This window comes from Scyliorhinus canicula, chromosome 6 (genome assembly GCF_902713615.1).
Source record: "Scyliorhinus canicula chromosome 6, sScyCan1.1, whole genome shotgun sequence".
Classification (NCBI taxonomy): domain Eukaryota; kingdom Metazoa; phylum Chordata; class Chondrichthyes; order Carcharhiniformes; family Scyliorhinidae; genus Scyliorhinus; species Scyliorhinus canicula.
Window position 1 is genome coordinate 17121546 of NC_052151.1, and position 14692 is coordinate 17136237.

Here is a 14692-nt window from a genome sequence, read left to right on the forward strand (position 1 = left end):
ACTGGAGACAGAGGTAGGATGGCGACTCTGGAACGAAGCACTGAGCAGGGTGAACTCCACCTCCTCCTGTGCAAGGCTAAGCCTAATGCAGCTCAAAGTGGTGCACAAAGCGCACCTGACCATAACCCGAATGAGCAGGTTCTTCCCGGAGGTGGAGGACAAATGAGAACGGTGCCAGAGGGGCTCGGCCACCCACACCCACACGTTTTGGTCTTGCCCCAAGCTTGGTGGGTTCTGGACAGTCTTCTCCGAGGCAATGTCTAAGGTTGTGGGGGAGGGTGAAGCTATGCCCAATAGTGGCAATCTTCGGGGTATGGGAGCAGCCAGAGTTACACATGGGGAATGGGGCCAAAGCCCTTGCTTTCGCTTCCCTAATCGCACGCCGGAGAATCCTGCTCGGCTGGTGATCGGCAGTACCACCCAAAGCTGCAGACTGGCTCACTGACCTCTCGGAATTTCTCCACTGGAGAAGATTAAGTACGCCATCCGAGGGTCAGAGGAAGGCTTCCTGGATACTTGGGGACAGTCCGTTGGCCTGTTCCAAAACCTGTTCAAGGCCAGCAACAAGGAATAAGCCAGGGAAAAAAAAAGAAGAACCAAAGGACTGTGCAAAATGGGGAAACCACAAGAGAAGAGGAAGGGTGCTGAAACTAATGGGGGGGGGGGGGGGGGGGGATATCATAGACTGATCCAGAAGGCAGCAAAATGTACATACAGTTAGTCAAATGAAGGACAAAACAAAACTCTGTAAAATAAAGCAAATGTATATAAGTAACAACAGTTTATAAATATGAGAAAAGCCAATAAAAAGATTTTCAAAAAAATATATACCTAAGTTACCGTGTGCATGATATGGGAGGAATAATTTATAAATTATGCATTATCTGAGGACAGATATTTAAGCGTGCAAAATTCCCTGGCGTGTTTTAAAACAGTAGCTTTCTCTTCCCTTCCCTGACAAAATGGAAGTTCAGTCATCCCTTTCAACTTTGATTGAAAGTACTAACTTTTTGCAGCTCCATCTCAAGCTGATCACATGCCTCGCAGCCCTCAAAACGGCATCGCCATCGCATTGTGAACTAGGATTAGAATGATCTAGCTAGCGCCAGATATACCAGTGCAGTGTCCCCCAAAAAGGTAAACTGGTTAACAGCATTAGTAGTGAAGAGTGGTCATAAGGGTGTCATTAAGAACCTCAATTGATTCCTTTCCTTCCCACCTGGGAATCGGGGTGGGGATGCTTCCAATACCAAACAGGATGATTCGGGGGAAAAAGGTGATTCATAATGGCTGGCTCAAGAAAAACACAAAGGCAGTCCCACAAATATTTTGCCTGCACTCCACCTCACTGAGAAAACTTGTTTACATAGTGCACATCAAAAGGGATGAAGTTAAAAAGATCGGAAGGCGGTGATCAGGGGACCTTTAAAAATACAGGAACTGCGGCCATCACTAGTTTAAATTTAATACCAATATCCTTTAAACAAAGGAGTGCGAGGTATAAGGGACCCAGCTCCTACACACAGAAACATTAGTCAATTTGGATTCATGCTGCTGTAGTGAGATTCTGATAAATCACTTTTTTACCCATCTATGCTTCCTCCCAAAACATGCACACTCTTAACTGGATTATCCTATCCATCTGAAGGGCCGAGGGGAAGGGGATGTCTTAACAAACAGGAACCCGCAGTTGGGAGGCTCTTTCAGATCAGAAGAGTGTAATCACCAAATACAGATTTCAACAATTGGTGAATGGAGTTCCGAGAGGCACGTCCAGCAATATAAAAATGCAGTGTTGATCAAATTTCTATATTAGGAAATTATGTTCAATAAGTCTCTTAATTTACCTTTTGGTACATTAATATTTGGTAGGCAATACATTAAAGCAATTTCATTCCACAAGGTTATGGTTTTAAAGAGGGGTCTGATGCACCTGGGATGCACTCATCGAGTTCTGGTTTTCACAAACATCTATTATTCCCTCCCATTCCTTCCTCGGCAATTGGGCTTTCTACCCTCTTGTTCAATTTCAGCACTGAGGTGCCAGGCCAAGGGGTTAGGGCTAGTAGATGAGGCAACTTGTTGCTAACACAATGTCCAGTCTAAAGCAGATACCTAAAGCAGAGCCTATAAACAACACAGCCAGCAATTGCTCAACTGCATTATCTTCTATTGGGTCAGCCTCCTAGCGCGCAAACTGCTTTTGAAAATTATATGAAATAATATTAACTACATTCTGAAGGTAGATAAGTCGTCGAGTTTTAAATTTATACATACTTGGGTAAACTTAGTGTTTTTCATTTAAGGGACATGGAATATTTTTTGACCGAGCCGCTTGTCATTTAAATATTAGAAAAAGCAGTGTGTCAATAATGATAATAAATCATTTAAATTAAGAGGCAAAAGGAAGGGATGTGCGTCTGACCTGTCATTGCAGACATATAGTAAACCTGATAACAAATAAACAGTAAACCGGATAACAAATAACGGGCAGCACAGTGGGTAGCGCTATTGCTTCATAGCTCCAGGGTCCCAGGTTCGATTCCCGGCTTGGATCACTGTCTGTGTGGAGTCTGCACGTTCTCCCCGTGTGTGCGTGGGTTTCCTCCCACAGTCCAAAGATGTGCAGGTTAGGTGGATTGGTTATGCTAAACTGCCCTCAGAGTCCAAGACGGTTAGGTGGGGTTACTGGGATAAAGGGGATAGGGTGGCAGCGGGGGGCTTAGATAGGATACTCTTTCCAAGGGCCGGTGCAGACTCAATGGGCTGAATGGCCTCCTTCTGCACTGTAAATTCTATGATTCTATGATCTTACTTGAAGAGTAGAGGAATGCTATTAAGACTGTTTTTTTGGCTCGTCTACTAGACAAAACCTTAAACCCTAGTACATGAAGACATTGTTAGAAGGTGCTGCAGAGCCTATAAACAACACAGCCGGCATTATAAAGAGATATTACTCTGCTGCCCATGTACGAGTGCAGTGGTGTGTTTTCAATAGATGTATTTCTGAATATAATACTAATGTTTAATGAGCACTTTCTGGATCATAACACTTTTCTAATAGCTTCATAGTACGATAATAAAAGCTCCAAAAATCTCTTGGGCATTTTGAAGGTTGTAATATGGTTATTTCTTTCATGGATTATAATGGGACACATCAGAAACCAAATGGGAATTAGAACAGACTATGATAAAGGAGTCATTCATTTTGTGGAACAGGAAACATCACTTTAATTCACAATGGATCAGTGCCAACCAGGAAATCATCCACTTCTTTCTTGACCATGAAAAGCAGACACCTTCTATAAAATAAAGTGCAATACTAAGTTTGTTTATATATTATAAGAAAACAATCCATCTACAATACTATGCAAGAGTTTGAAAATGCCAACTAGCAAACAGCAATAAAATCACAGTGTGCATTAATTGTGTTTATGCATAATTGTATTGATGAGAGATGCCAGTACTGGGAGAATTAAACTTTTCATTTGCACCCAAATACAGCATTAAGTACTTCCAAGGTAGGCAGAGCATAAATTAGGTAAAGATGTTGCCACCTCATTCTAACAATTCATTCTTAATCTGAACCCAAGGGAAATCCCTTACTGTATTAGCATCAGCCTAGGATTATATACATGATTCTTTGCTGTACCAGGTTAGCCCAGTCATTGCAGGCAAAACAGACTGCATATCTAACCCTTCTGGAAAGAAAAAGTCAATGATGGTTTAGATTTAGATTCCAGTCACATGAGAATTCAGTGCTCAAGGAACGCTGTGCCTATGGGGCACCTGCCTTGATATATTTTTTAATTCTTACACAAGTATCTAGAACATTAATAAATTGTTTCAATTAACTATTAATATTATATGACTTTACTGCAGATGATGTCACCAGTACCACAGGACGGATGTAAAGCAATTTGCAGACCTCTATTAATTACATTATATACACAATACTTGCACTTGGTACACCCAGCTATGTACATGTAACCCTAGACCAAAACAACATCAATTACTTAAATGCATTTTAATGAACCCATGATGTACTCGTATTTTAGGACTTGTGTGAAAGCACATAACAATTAAGGTCAGTTCATAGAGGGCATGTTAAACAGCCGATTGTTCTCAGATGCTAATCCCTGAAATCAGTACAAACAGGATTATACATTCTGAAACTCTCAATAATTAAATTTCTGGTGAGGGCATTCTAATGGTAAATGATAAAGTTATACAGTACTATCAAATCACTTCAGATAAATGTATGTCCATTTACTCCCGTTATATAGAACTCTAAAGCACAAATATATCCTCCCAAATGCAACATATCATGCACTGGGTGCAGGAAATGCACTGTTAAATGCCCCCCAGGGACAATGACATATGTGGAAATCCAATGGCTTGTGCAAAATGGGCCTGTATGTGTTCCCATGTCTTATGAATTGCATTGATTAATGGTTACAGAGTTGGGAAGAAAAGTAACAATTTACAAATTTGCCTGCTATTTTAACAGACTGCACAGAAGTTGCAAAGTGTCTCGGCAAAATGGGCTCTGTATTTAATTAGGATTGTACTCTGCCAAAATTCAATCCAAAACTGGACTTGAGAAGTTATGAGAGACAATGCCTCTCAGTCAACTACAAAAACACATAAATCCTAATGACTAGCATATAGCTTCTTCTGTTAATTCTGAAAATAGCAAAGACAACATACCCTCCTTGATCCTAAGTACATAGAAAATTGTATAAATGGAGCATAAAGTTTAATTCTCCATCCAACTAACTTTAAAAAGACCCTCAGGCCAAACAGTAGTTAATATAAATGAAAGAATGCAAACCTTGTTCGACAATAATGCACACTTCCACCAAGATCAAATTGCAAATGAAATTTTGACAGGAAGGAAAGTACAACTGGTGAATGGGTTAGGGCCCTGCTATAAAGGAATGTTACATTTCCTGTTATCATCGCACATCCAGACAGACAAAACACGGATTCACTTTTATCCTTTTTGTAACCTGTTTGAGGAGGAGTGGAGTCTCCAGTAGTGTCAGCAAGCTGAGATTTCAGCAAAACATTATCTCATCAGCTAGTAGATGTGATGAATGAAACACAATTATATTTGTGTGTAGAATGACAATAAACATTCCAGTCACCAGAGAGAGGAAAGAGTAAGAGATGGGAATAATCTATTTTAATTATGATTGTTTCTTTTAGCTGCAACTTGATCATAACCAATAATAACCTTACACTGAAAGTGGCTCCCTACCATACTTTCAGCCTTGGTTGAGGATACCCTTGCCAAGACAAGCTCACCTCTACCTGTACTGGTTTTAGCTGGTAGATAAAGTGGATTATGTTTTAATAAATTAAATTATACCTGCTCCTTGGTCTAGAGTTATTTTCTTCAGCACCTGGAAGGTGCTATCAAACAGCAATGACTTACTTTTACATGCACTGTAGCGTGGAAACAGGAGAATTGACAAACCCAGCCTTCAGTCCTGGTCCTCATCAGCCAACCCACTTTTCGGCCCCTGTTACCTTGTAAGTGAGCACATTTCGGCTGTTGAGTGTGCTGCTCAGTTAGTTTTTTCAGTTAGCCCTATCCAGAATCACAGATAAAAACTTTTGCTCAATAATCAACTGGAAATGCTGCATGAACTTTTAGTTTGGAAATCATTTTAAATACATTGAACACATCAGGTGGTTCAACCTCCCCACTACTGAACATATCAGACTAGAATCAGGCTCTTGGATAATGAATAAATTCATAATTAATAAGCCCCGCCCTCTACCAAAGCATCCTGAAAAATGACTAAAATACAAACACCATAGGAAGTCTGTAATTTCAGCATGGGATCGTCAGGCAACCCCCTGTTCATTTAAACAGATCCACGTGACAAATTGTTTGAACTACATAATAACCCGCTGACCCAACAATTCATTACTTTTTGTGTCCATTTCTTTCTGCACTTTGTATGCAGAAAACTTTGCATTCTTTTAAGTTTATACTGTAACTGCATTTGTAACTGCACTTTAAAACAAAAGTCAGAAAATGTTCGGCGCAGCAGAAAGCACGGATCTCGAACCTGGGGTGAAAATGCAGGATTTCTACAGGCCACCTCCTCCTACATAACCTACAAATTTACACAGATGACACCCGGCACCGAGAACACATTAAAATTGGTCCTGTTTAATCACCATTACTGATCCCTTTTCAAACTTTTAAATTAAACTGCATACTTACAAATATTCCAACTAATCAACCAACTTTACCATCCTTACTTGTCTATATGATTTGAAATGGAAGAAGATTAATTTCACCTGGAATTCTGTAACACTTATTCTCTTTCACTTCATAGGATATAGCATATCAAACGTCATTCTTCCTCCCTCTCTCAAACCCATCCCTCTCCCAGCATGTGTGCTTATGTAATCAGGCTCACTTGTTCATTCCCTACTCTGGTGGCAGGCGAGTTGAAGGTTTTCCTAGGACTAATGTTAGAGATGCTGCCAAATTTCTTACCCCTAGTATATGTATATGATGGCAGAATGTTTATAGTCGGGCAGGTAAAAATGCGTAGCTATTTTCTCTACAATCCCCACACATCTCATCATATCCCAGTTCCGCCGTGTTCCTCACAACGGCAAAACAAATACAGGAAAAGTTCAGCAAATTGCATCATACTGGTGTAGGTTACACAGCACAACGGGTTAGTAATTACAGTCTGGAGTTTCAATGAACCAGTGGTGCCATAGTTCCAAGGTCCTAAACTGTGCAGTCTGAATCATTTAAAAAAAAAAGTCTTCATCAAATTCCACTAATGGTGAACCTCGTTTTCAATTAGACCGTCTTCACAGGACTGGAACTCTCCTTCAGCGGTCACTTCCCTGGTACCCTTCTGTGACGTCGGCTCGTCGCTCTCATCTCCCGCGGATTCAGATTGAGGATCCTGCAATACCTGGGCAATGTATCTCTGTATATGAAAATTAGCACAGGTTAGCATTTCATTAGTTTACAAAGTAGTCAGTCAGAGCACATAGAGGGAGTCTGGAACACATGCAACCCCCCCCCCCCCCCCCCCCCAGACAAAGTAGCATCTTGCATTAATAGTCTCTTTCTATGCCAGTTTAAAAAAATTTCTTGGAAGATATACGGAGGCAAAATTTACTGCATCTGACAAAGGAATGTGAATTGCTGCACGGCAAATTGCTGGAAGTGGATAAAATGGAATAAGCTCTTCCATCGGGCAGGAGATACAAAAGCCTGAGAACACGCACCAAAATTCAAAAACAGCTTCTTCCCCGCTGTTACCAGACTACCCTCATGAAGACCTGAACTGATCTCTCTACACTCTTCTCTACTGAGTAGCACTACACTCTGTATGCTTCACCCAATGTCTATGTATTTATCGTATGTCCTATGTTTCTCATGTATGGAACGATCCGCCTGGACCGTACGCAGAACAATACTTTTCACTGTACCTCGGTACACGTGACAATAAATCTAAATCAAATCAAAATTGGAAAATGTTGGAGATGCTCAAGAGGTTTGTGAGCACCTGTGGAGGGAGAAACATCAACTGCTGAATATTCCCAGCATTTACATTTTTATTTCAGATGTTCAACAACTGTATTTTGCATTTCTGGAAGATGATGGAAATGTTAAGTGAACAAGGCAAGCAACTGTGAGCCTCCTTAACCAATCAGTTTGAAGAATTGTTAATAATAATAATAATAATAATCTTTTATTGACACAATGTATATTAATGATTTAGATGAGGGAATTAAATGTAAATGGCAGATGCAGTATAATGTGGATAAATGTGAGGTTATCTAGCAAAAATAGCAAGGCAGATTATTATCCAAGTGGCTACAGATTAGGAAAGGAGAATGTGCCACAAGATCTGGGTGTCCTTGTACACCGAAAGTAAGGTAGGTGCAACAGGTGCTAAAGGCAGCAAATGATATGTTGGTCTGCACAGCGAGAGCATTAGAGTGCAGCAGCAGGGATGTCTTGCTGGAGTTAGCTCTCAGAGATAAAGGGGTCAAAGGACATGGGGGGAAAGCGGGAACATTTTACTGAGTTGGACGATCTGCTCTGATCATAATGAATGACAGAGCAGGCTCAAAATGCCGAACGGCCGCCTCCTGCTTCTATTTTGTTTTATGCTATTCAACAGAATAAATGGGCAGTGAAATGCACATGTTTATGTGTGGTTTATGAAGGAATTGCACATTTTGGACAGCAACTACCTGTGTTTAACTGCACACCCTCAAGTTGCTGTCGAACATAAATAACAATATGTGCAATTAGCCTCACTATTCTTTTTTTTTATAACAGTAAATTCAAACAAATTAGTTCTAATATTTATACTAGTTCTAATCACATTCATCTTCATTATTTTTCAGATACTCCAGTCATCCCCTATTTATTTTTAAACTATGCCATAATCTCTTCCTCAAGAGTTAATTGTAGTCAATCATTGGTTTCTATGGAACCCACAAGAAATAAACACTTTACATTAATATGTTGTTTGTCCTCCACTGTGCTTCCCTGCCCCACATTGCCTCCTGATCCCCCCCTAAAGTAACCTTCCCTTTTAACAAGTACAAACATGAGATGAAGCATTCTCTTAATCTCACAATGTACTGTCCCCTGCTGTACCATTTAGTACAAATTAGAAAAATGATTCAGATCCTCACGCTACTCAACAGTCTTAACTATATGACTACAGATCAGAGTTGAGCTGAGCCCAAGTATCTCCTTCTAACCAGGTAAGCAGAGGGGTTTAAAAAATCATCCAGGATTTGGATAACCAGGGAAACATCTACTTCACGAAACAGTGACATGGGCTGCAAACCTATTAAGGAATGGAGGGGGGGGGGGGGGGGGGGGGGTGGAAGATTTTGTGCTTGATTGCTATGCCACAATTCAAGGCAAACATTTAGGATAAATTTGAATAAATAGTTTAAGCAGGAGATGATTCAGGCTATTCAGGAGAGGCTGTTTGAAAAAAGAGCCAAGATATAGACCATGCTAATTGGCTTCATTTAGTGCTGTAATCTATGGATCCCAAGTTCTGACCTGCACGTTACACAGGGCACAAATAAATGTATTTTAAAAAAAAAGATCTAATTTTGCTCTCAGTTAAAGGAAAACCTTGAAAAGCTATGCGGGAAATTTTGTATCATCATAGCAGCAGGAATGATTAGCCGCGCTACGTGGTGGTGCAGTGGGTTAGTCCTGCTGCCTCATGGCGCCAAGATCCCAGGTTCGATCCTGGCTCTGGGTCACTGAAAATATGAAATGAAAATCACTTATTGTCACAAGTAGGCTTCAAACGAAGTTACTGTGAAAAGCCCCTAGTCGCCACATGTCCGTGTGGGTTTGCACATTCTCCCCGTGTTTGCGAGGGTTTCACCCCCACAACCCAAAGATGTGCAGGCCAGGTGGATTGGCCACGCTAAACTGCCCCTTAATTGGAAAAAATGAATTGGGTACTCTAAATTAAAAAAAACAATCGTAGCAGCAGGAATTAATGCATTGCCGCATCAAAGTGGAGAAAGCAACAGCCATATATTATTGTGCCACTGCAGTAGCAATTAGCCTGATATAGGATTTTGGAACTAAAAATCACAAAAATATTTAACAGCACACAAAGCACAGGAATATCTGTGCACCAAATGAACTTCTTCTAGAACACTCCAAACGGAGACCCTGAAACAAGACAAAATGCTCAGCTTTTAACTGCTGAAAGAGCAACAGTTAAGGCACTGCAGTTACAGGTGGTGTATAGTGACAGATGAAAAGGTAACTTACTGTAACCTTTGGTGGGGATGAAGTGCTTTCCCGTTGTCCGTTTGTTTCAGCAGCACCATCCACTTCACTGCGATCAATCTGAAAGTGAAATCAACATCCATGAGAAACCGTACTAGATATGTCACTGTGCCAATCAAACCCACTGGAAGCTTCCTGCTCCTATCATGCTGCATTAATATTTCTTGATCCCCAAAGATAATTGAACCAAACCTCCAGAATATTCAGGTATCTTGAGCAAAACTGAAGTCAATGGGAATCAGGGGAATAACTCGCCGCTGGTTGGAGTCATACCTGGCACAAAGGAAGATGGCTATGGCTTTTGGAGGTCAATCATCCAGGTTCCACGATATCACTGCAGGAATTCCTCAGTGTCTGAGGCCTAACCATCTTCAGTTGCTTCATCAATGACGTTTCTTTCGTCATAAATTGGGATGTTCACTGATGAATGCTCAATGTTCACCAATCGTGACTCTTCAGATACTGAAGCAGTCCATGTCCAAATGCAAAAAGACCCGGACAATATCCAAGCTTAGACTGACGAGTGGCAAGTTACATTCACTCCACACAAGTTCCAGGGAATGACCATCTCAGACAACAGACCACAAGACTTCAGAGCAGAAGTAGGCCATTAGGCCCATCAAGTCTGCTCCACCATTCAACGAAGACATGGCTGATCAGACTCTTCACTTTCTCCTCAACTCCACTTTCCCGCCTCATCCTCATAACCCTTGGTTTCCTTAAGGATTAAATATCTGACTATCTCACACTTGAACATACTTAACGACCCAGCCTCAGCAGCTCGCTATGGTTCCACAAATTCACTACCCTCTGGGAGAAGAAATTCCTCCTCATCTCTGACTTAAATGGGCAACACTTTACTCTGAGATTTTGGCTTCTGGTCCTAGACTCTCCCACAAGAGAAAACATCTTATCAGCCTTTACCCCGTCAAGCCCCCTGAGAATCCAATGAGCCCAACCTACTTAACCTCTCCTCGTAACAAAATCCCTCCATACCAGGGGTCAGCCTAGTGAACCTTCCCTGGACTGCTGCCAAAGCCAGTGCATCTTTCCTTGAGTAGATCAAACTATTCACAGTACTCCTTTGCCTTGTATAGTTTTAGCAAACGTCCCTATGTTTATACTCCATTCCCTTTGAAATAAAGGCCAACATTCCTTTGCCTTCCCCAATACCAGCTGAACTTGCAGGCTAGCCTTTTGTGATTTAGGCACAAAGACCTTCGATGTTGCAGTTTACTGCTGTCTTTCTCCATTTAAATATATTGTTATTACAGTATTATTATTAATAATCTGTGGTTACAGCAGATGGCCGACATCTTGGTCAGCCTGAAGCGCTGTCGTAGTTGGCCCTACATTTTCATTCTGGCTGCTACCACTGCATTAGACGTGTATTTCGTCGAGGGGGATGGGAGTGCTGCCGTGGCCTCCTCGTTTTCGTGCACCTACTCCCTCACTCTTTCCGCTGTTGCTGCCCAACAACAGTAATATTGCAGGTTTGGCAGTGCCAGGCCTCCCTTACTTTTCCTTCTTTGCAGTGCTGATTTGGGGACTCTTGGATTCTTGCCCCCCACACAAACGTCATAATTAAGCTGTCTACGTTTTGGAAGAAGGCCTTGGGGATGAAGATCGGTACGGACCCAAACAGGAAGAGGAACCTCGCAGCACTTTCATTTTGATCGTCTGCACTCTCCCCACCAGGGAGAGTGGGTGCGCGTCCCACCTTTGTACGTCCTTTTCTACTTCCTCCACCAGGCTGGCCAGGTTCCACTTGTGGATCTGGGTCCAGTCTCTGGATATTTGGATCCCCAGGTATCGGAATCTGTTTTGAACGGGAGTCCCTCCAGCTCTGCCCCTCCCCCGTTTGGGACACTCAATTTTGCCTAGGTTGAGTTTGTAACCTGAAAAGGTTCCGAACTCTTTCAGGATCTGCATGATTGCTTTCAGCCTTTCCTGTGGCTTTGAGACATACAGGAGCAGGTCATCCCCATAGAGTGAGACTCTGTGCTCTCTGTCTCCTCTTTGGATGCCCTTCCAGCTTTTTGCATCCCGCAAGGCTATTACCAGGGGTTCGGTTGCTAGTGCAAACAGGAGCGGGGACAATGGGCATCCCTGCCTTGTGCCTCTTTGTAGCTGGAAGTATTCAGAGCTGGTGGTATTAGTTCGAATGCATACAGGAGTCTCACCCAGGCGGTGAATCTGCTCCTAGCCCACACCATTCCAGTACCTCAAGAAGGTATTTCCATTCGACTCTGTCGAAGGTCTTTTCTGCGTCCAGCGGGACAATCACCTCTGGTGTTCTCTCCCCAGGCGGGAGGTCATTATTAGGTTCAACAGCCGCCTGATGTTCACAGTGAGTTGCCTACCCTTGACAAAGCCCTTTTGGTCCTCAGCAATCATCTCCGGTACACAGTTCTCCAGCCTTTTAGCCAGGACATTTGCAAGTATTTTCACATCCACATTTAACAGCGAAATGGGTCTATACGATCCATATTCCGGCGGGTCTGTGTCTTTTTTGGGTATCAATGAAATTGTGGCCTGCGCTAGTGTAGGAGGCAAAGTGTCAATTTCCAGCGAGTCTGCGAACATGTCCTTTAGATGTGGGTCCAAATTTTTTATCGAAGTCTTCCAGGAACCCGTCCGATCCCAGTGCCTTCCTCACCTTCATGGAGCTGATGCTCCCCATGATTTCTCCCAGATCTATTGGTGCTTCCAGCTTCCCCAGTCTGTCCTCCCACACAACTGGTAGTTCCAGTCCGTCTAGGAACGGTTTCATCCCATCGGGGGGGGGGGGGGGGGGGGGGGCTCGGAGGTGTACAGCCCTTGGTAGAAGGTCTCGAATGCTTGGTTAACCTCTTCTTGTTCTGCTACCAGTCTGCCTCTTCCGTCTTTTACCTGCGCTATTTCCCTCGTGGCTGCCTGCTTTCTCAGCTGGTGAGCCAGTAGGCAACCAGCCTTTTCTCAGTGTTCGTAAAAGATCCCCCATGTCTGGCGGAGTTGGTACACTGCTTTCCTGGTGGATAGCAGGTTAAAGTTCATTTTTAACTTTTTTCTCTCCTCCAGCAGCTCTACGGTCCGGGCCTCGGAGTATGAGCCCTAACCTGCTCAATCTCTACTCATATGTCAATCCTGCCATCCCAGGTGATGGTCTGGTAAGTCTTTGCTTCACCTGCTCCATAGCAAGAACCTTCCACAGATAAGGAGACCCACCCTCAACTTGTTCGAATTGCATTGACACATCTCTGTAAGCTCCTCACCCTTCCACCTAGCTTTGTCATCTGCAAATGTGAAGATATTTAATTTAGTTGCTTCATCTAAATTATTAATACATAGTGTGAATAGCTGGGGTCCTAAAAATCCCTTTGCTCTTCCACAAATTCTAGTCTCTTGCTGTTAACAAAATATTTTGCTGGATCACTGTCCGTGTGGAGTTTCACATTCTCCCCATGACTGCATGGGTCTCACTCCCACAACCCAAAAAGATGTGCAGGATAGGTGGATTGGCCTTGCTAAATTACCCCTTCATTGGGGAAAAAAAAGAATTGGGTAATCTAAATATGTAAAAAAGAAAAAAAAAAACACGAAATATTTTGATTTGTGTTTCTCAAAACCAAAGTGGATGGTTTCACACTTAACTTAAAATCCATCAGCCATAGTTTTGCCCACTCAGTCTGTCTGATCAACAAGGTTGCTTTGACAGGACAGAATGTCTCTCTCTTGAAACTTCATGCAAGAACAACAAGAGCAGAAGTGTCACTGGAACTATCTCTGGATCTGTAAAGACTTAATTACCTGCAAATGCTCGCATTCTAAGCATTGTCTTGCATCTTTGAATTTGTCTACATATATGTTTCTGGAACATACCTCTTCATTCACCTGAGGAAGGAGCAGTGCTCCGAAAGCTAGTGTTTGAAACAAACCTGTTGGACTTTATCACAGGAAAGGTTGTCCCAAACCGTGGTACATTGGTGAGACCATGCAGATGCTGCGACAACGAATGAACGGGCATCGTGAGACAATCACCAGGCAGGAATGTTTCCTTCCAGTCGGGGAACACTTCAGCAGTCAAGGGCATTCAGCCTCTGATCTCCGGGTAAGCGTTCTCCAAGGCGGTCTTCAGGATGCGCAACAATGCAGAATCGCCAAGCGCACACACGAGTGCGGCCTCAACTGGGACCTGGGATTCATGTCGCGTTACATTCATCCCCCAACATCTGGCCTGGACTTGCAAAATCCTACCAACTGTCCCGGCCTGAGACAATTCACACCTCTTTAACCTGGGGTTACCCCTATCTCTGGATCTGTAAAGACTTAATTACCTGCAAATGCTCGCATTCCAAGCATTGTCTGGCATCTTTGAATTTGTCTACATATATGTTTCTGGAACATACCTCTTCATTCACCCGAGGAAGGAGCAGTGCTCCGAAAGCTAGTGTTTGAAACAAATCTGTTGGACTTTAAACTGGTGTTATAAGACGTCTTACTGGAGCATTTGTCAGCTCCAGTTCATCTCCAAGTCACCATCCACTGCAGTCTTTGGTCATCTGCAAACTTGGGAGGTAAAAATAACTATGTTTCTCATCAAAGTTAAATATGTGGTGAAAATCGATAACTCTAGTATAGATTTCTGGGGAATGCCAATGAGAGGACAAGTTCTCTATCTCTACTCTGTCTCCTATTTACCAACCACAAGTTATAGGTCACCACTAATTCCTTGTGTTCCAATTAATGCCAATAACCCGCTGAAGAACCGTATCGAGTTTCTCCTGAAAGTCCATATAGACAACATCCACAGACATTCCTCCATTTACTACGCTCCAAACATTCAATTAGATGAGTGAGACATGTTCTTCTCATCAC

General features: G+C 42.6%; 1 protein-coding gene across 3 annotated transcripts in view; it reads right to left on the minus strand.

Annotated features, from left to right (window-relative positions):
- Positions 1-3206: 3206 nt before the first annotated feature.
- Positions 3207-14692, minus strand: part of LOC119967011 (CSC1-like protein 2) — a 235052-nt gene continuing 223566 nt past the window's right edge. For all 3 annotated transcript variants that reach the window (XM_038799002.1, XM_038799003.1, XM_038799004.1), the window contains 2 exons: positions 9818-9895; positions 3207-6971 (listed from right to left, as the gene is read on the minus strand). In XM_038799002.1, coding sequence (XP_038654930.1) covers positions 6816-6971; positions 9818-9895 — 234 coding nt within the window. In that variant the 3' untranslated portion in view covers positions 3207-6815. The remainder of the gene's footprint in view (positions 6972-9817; positions 9896-14692) is intronic.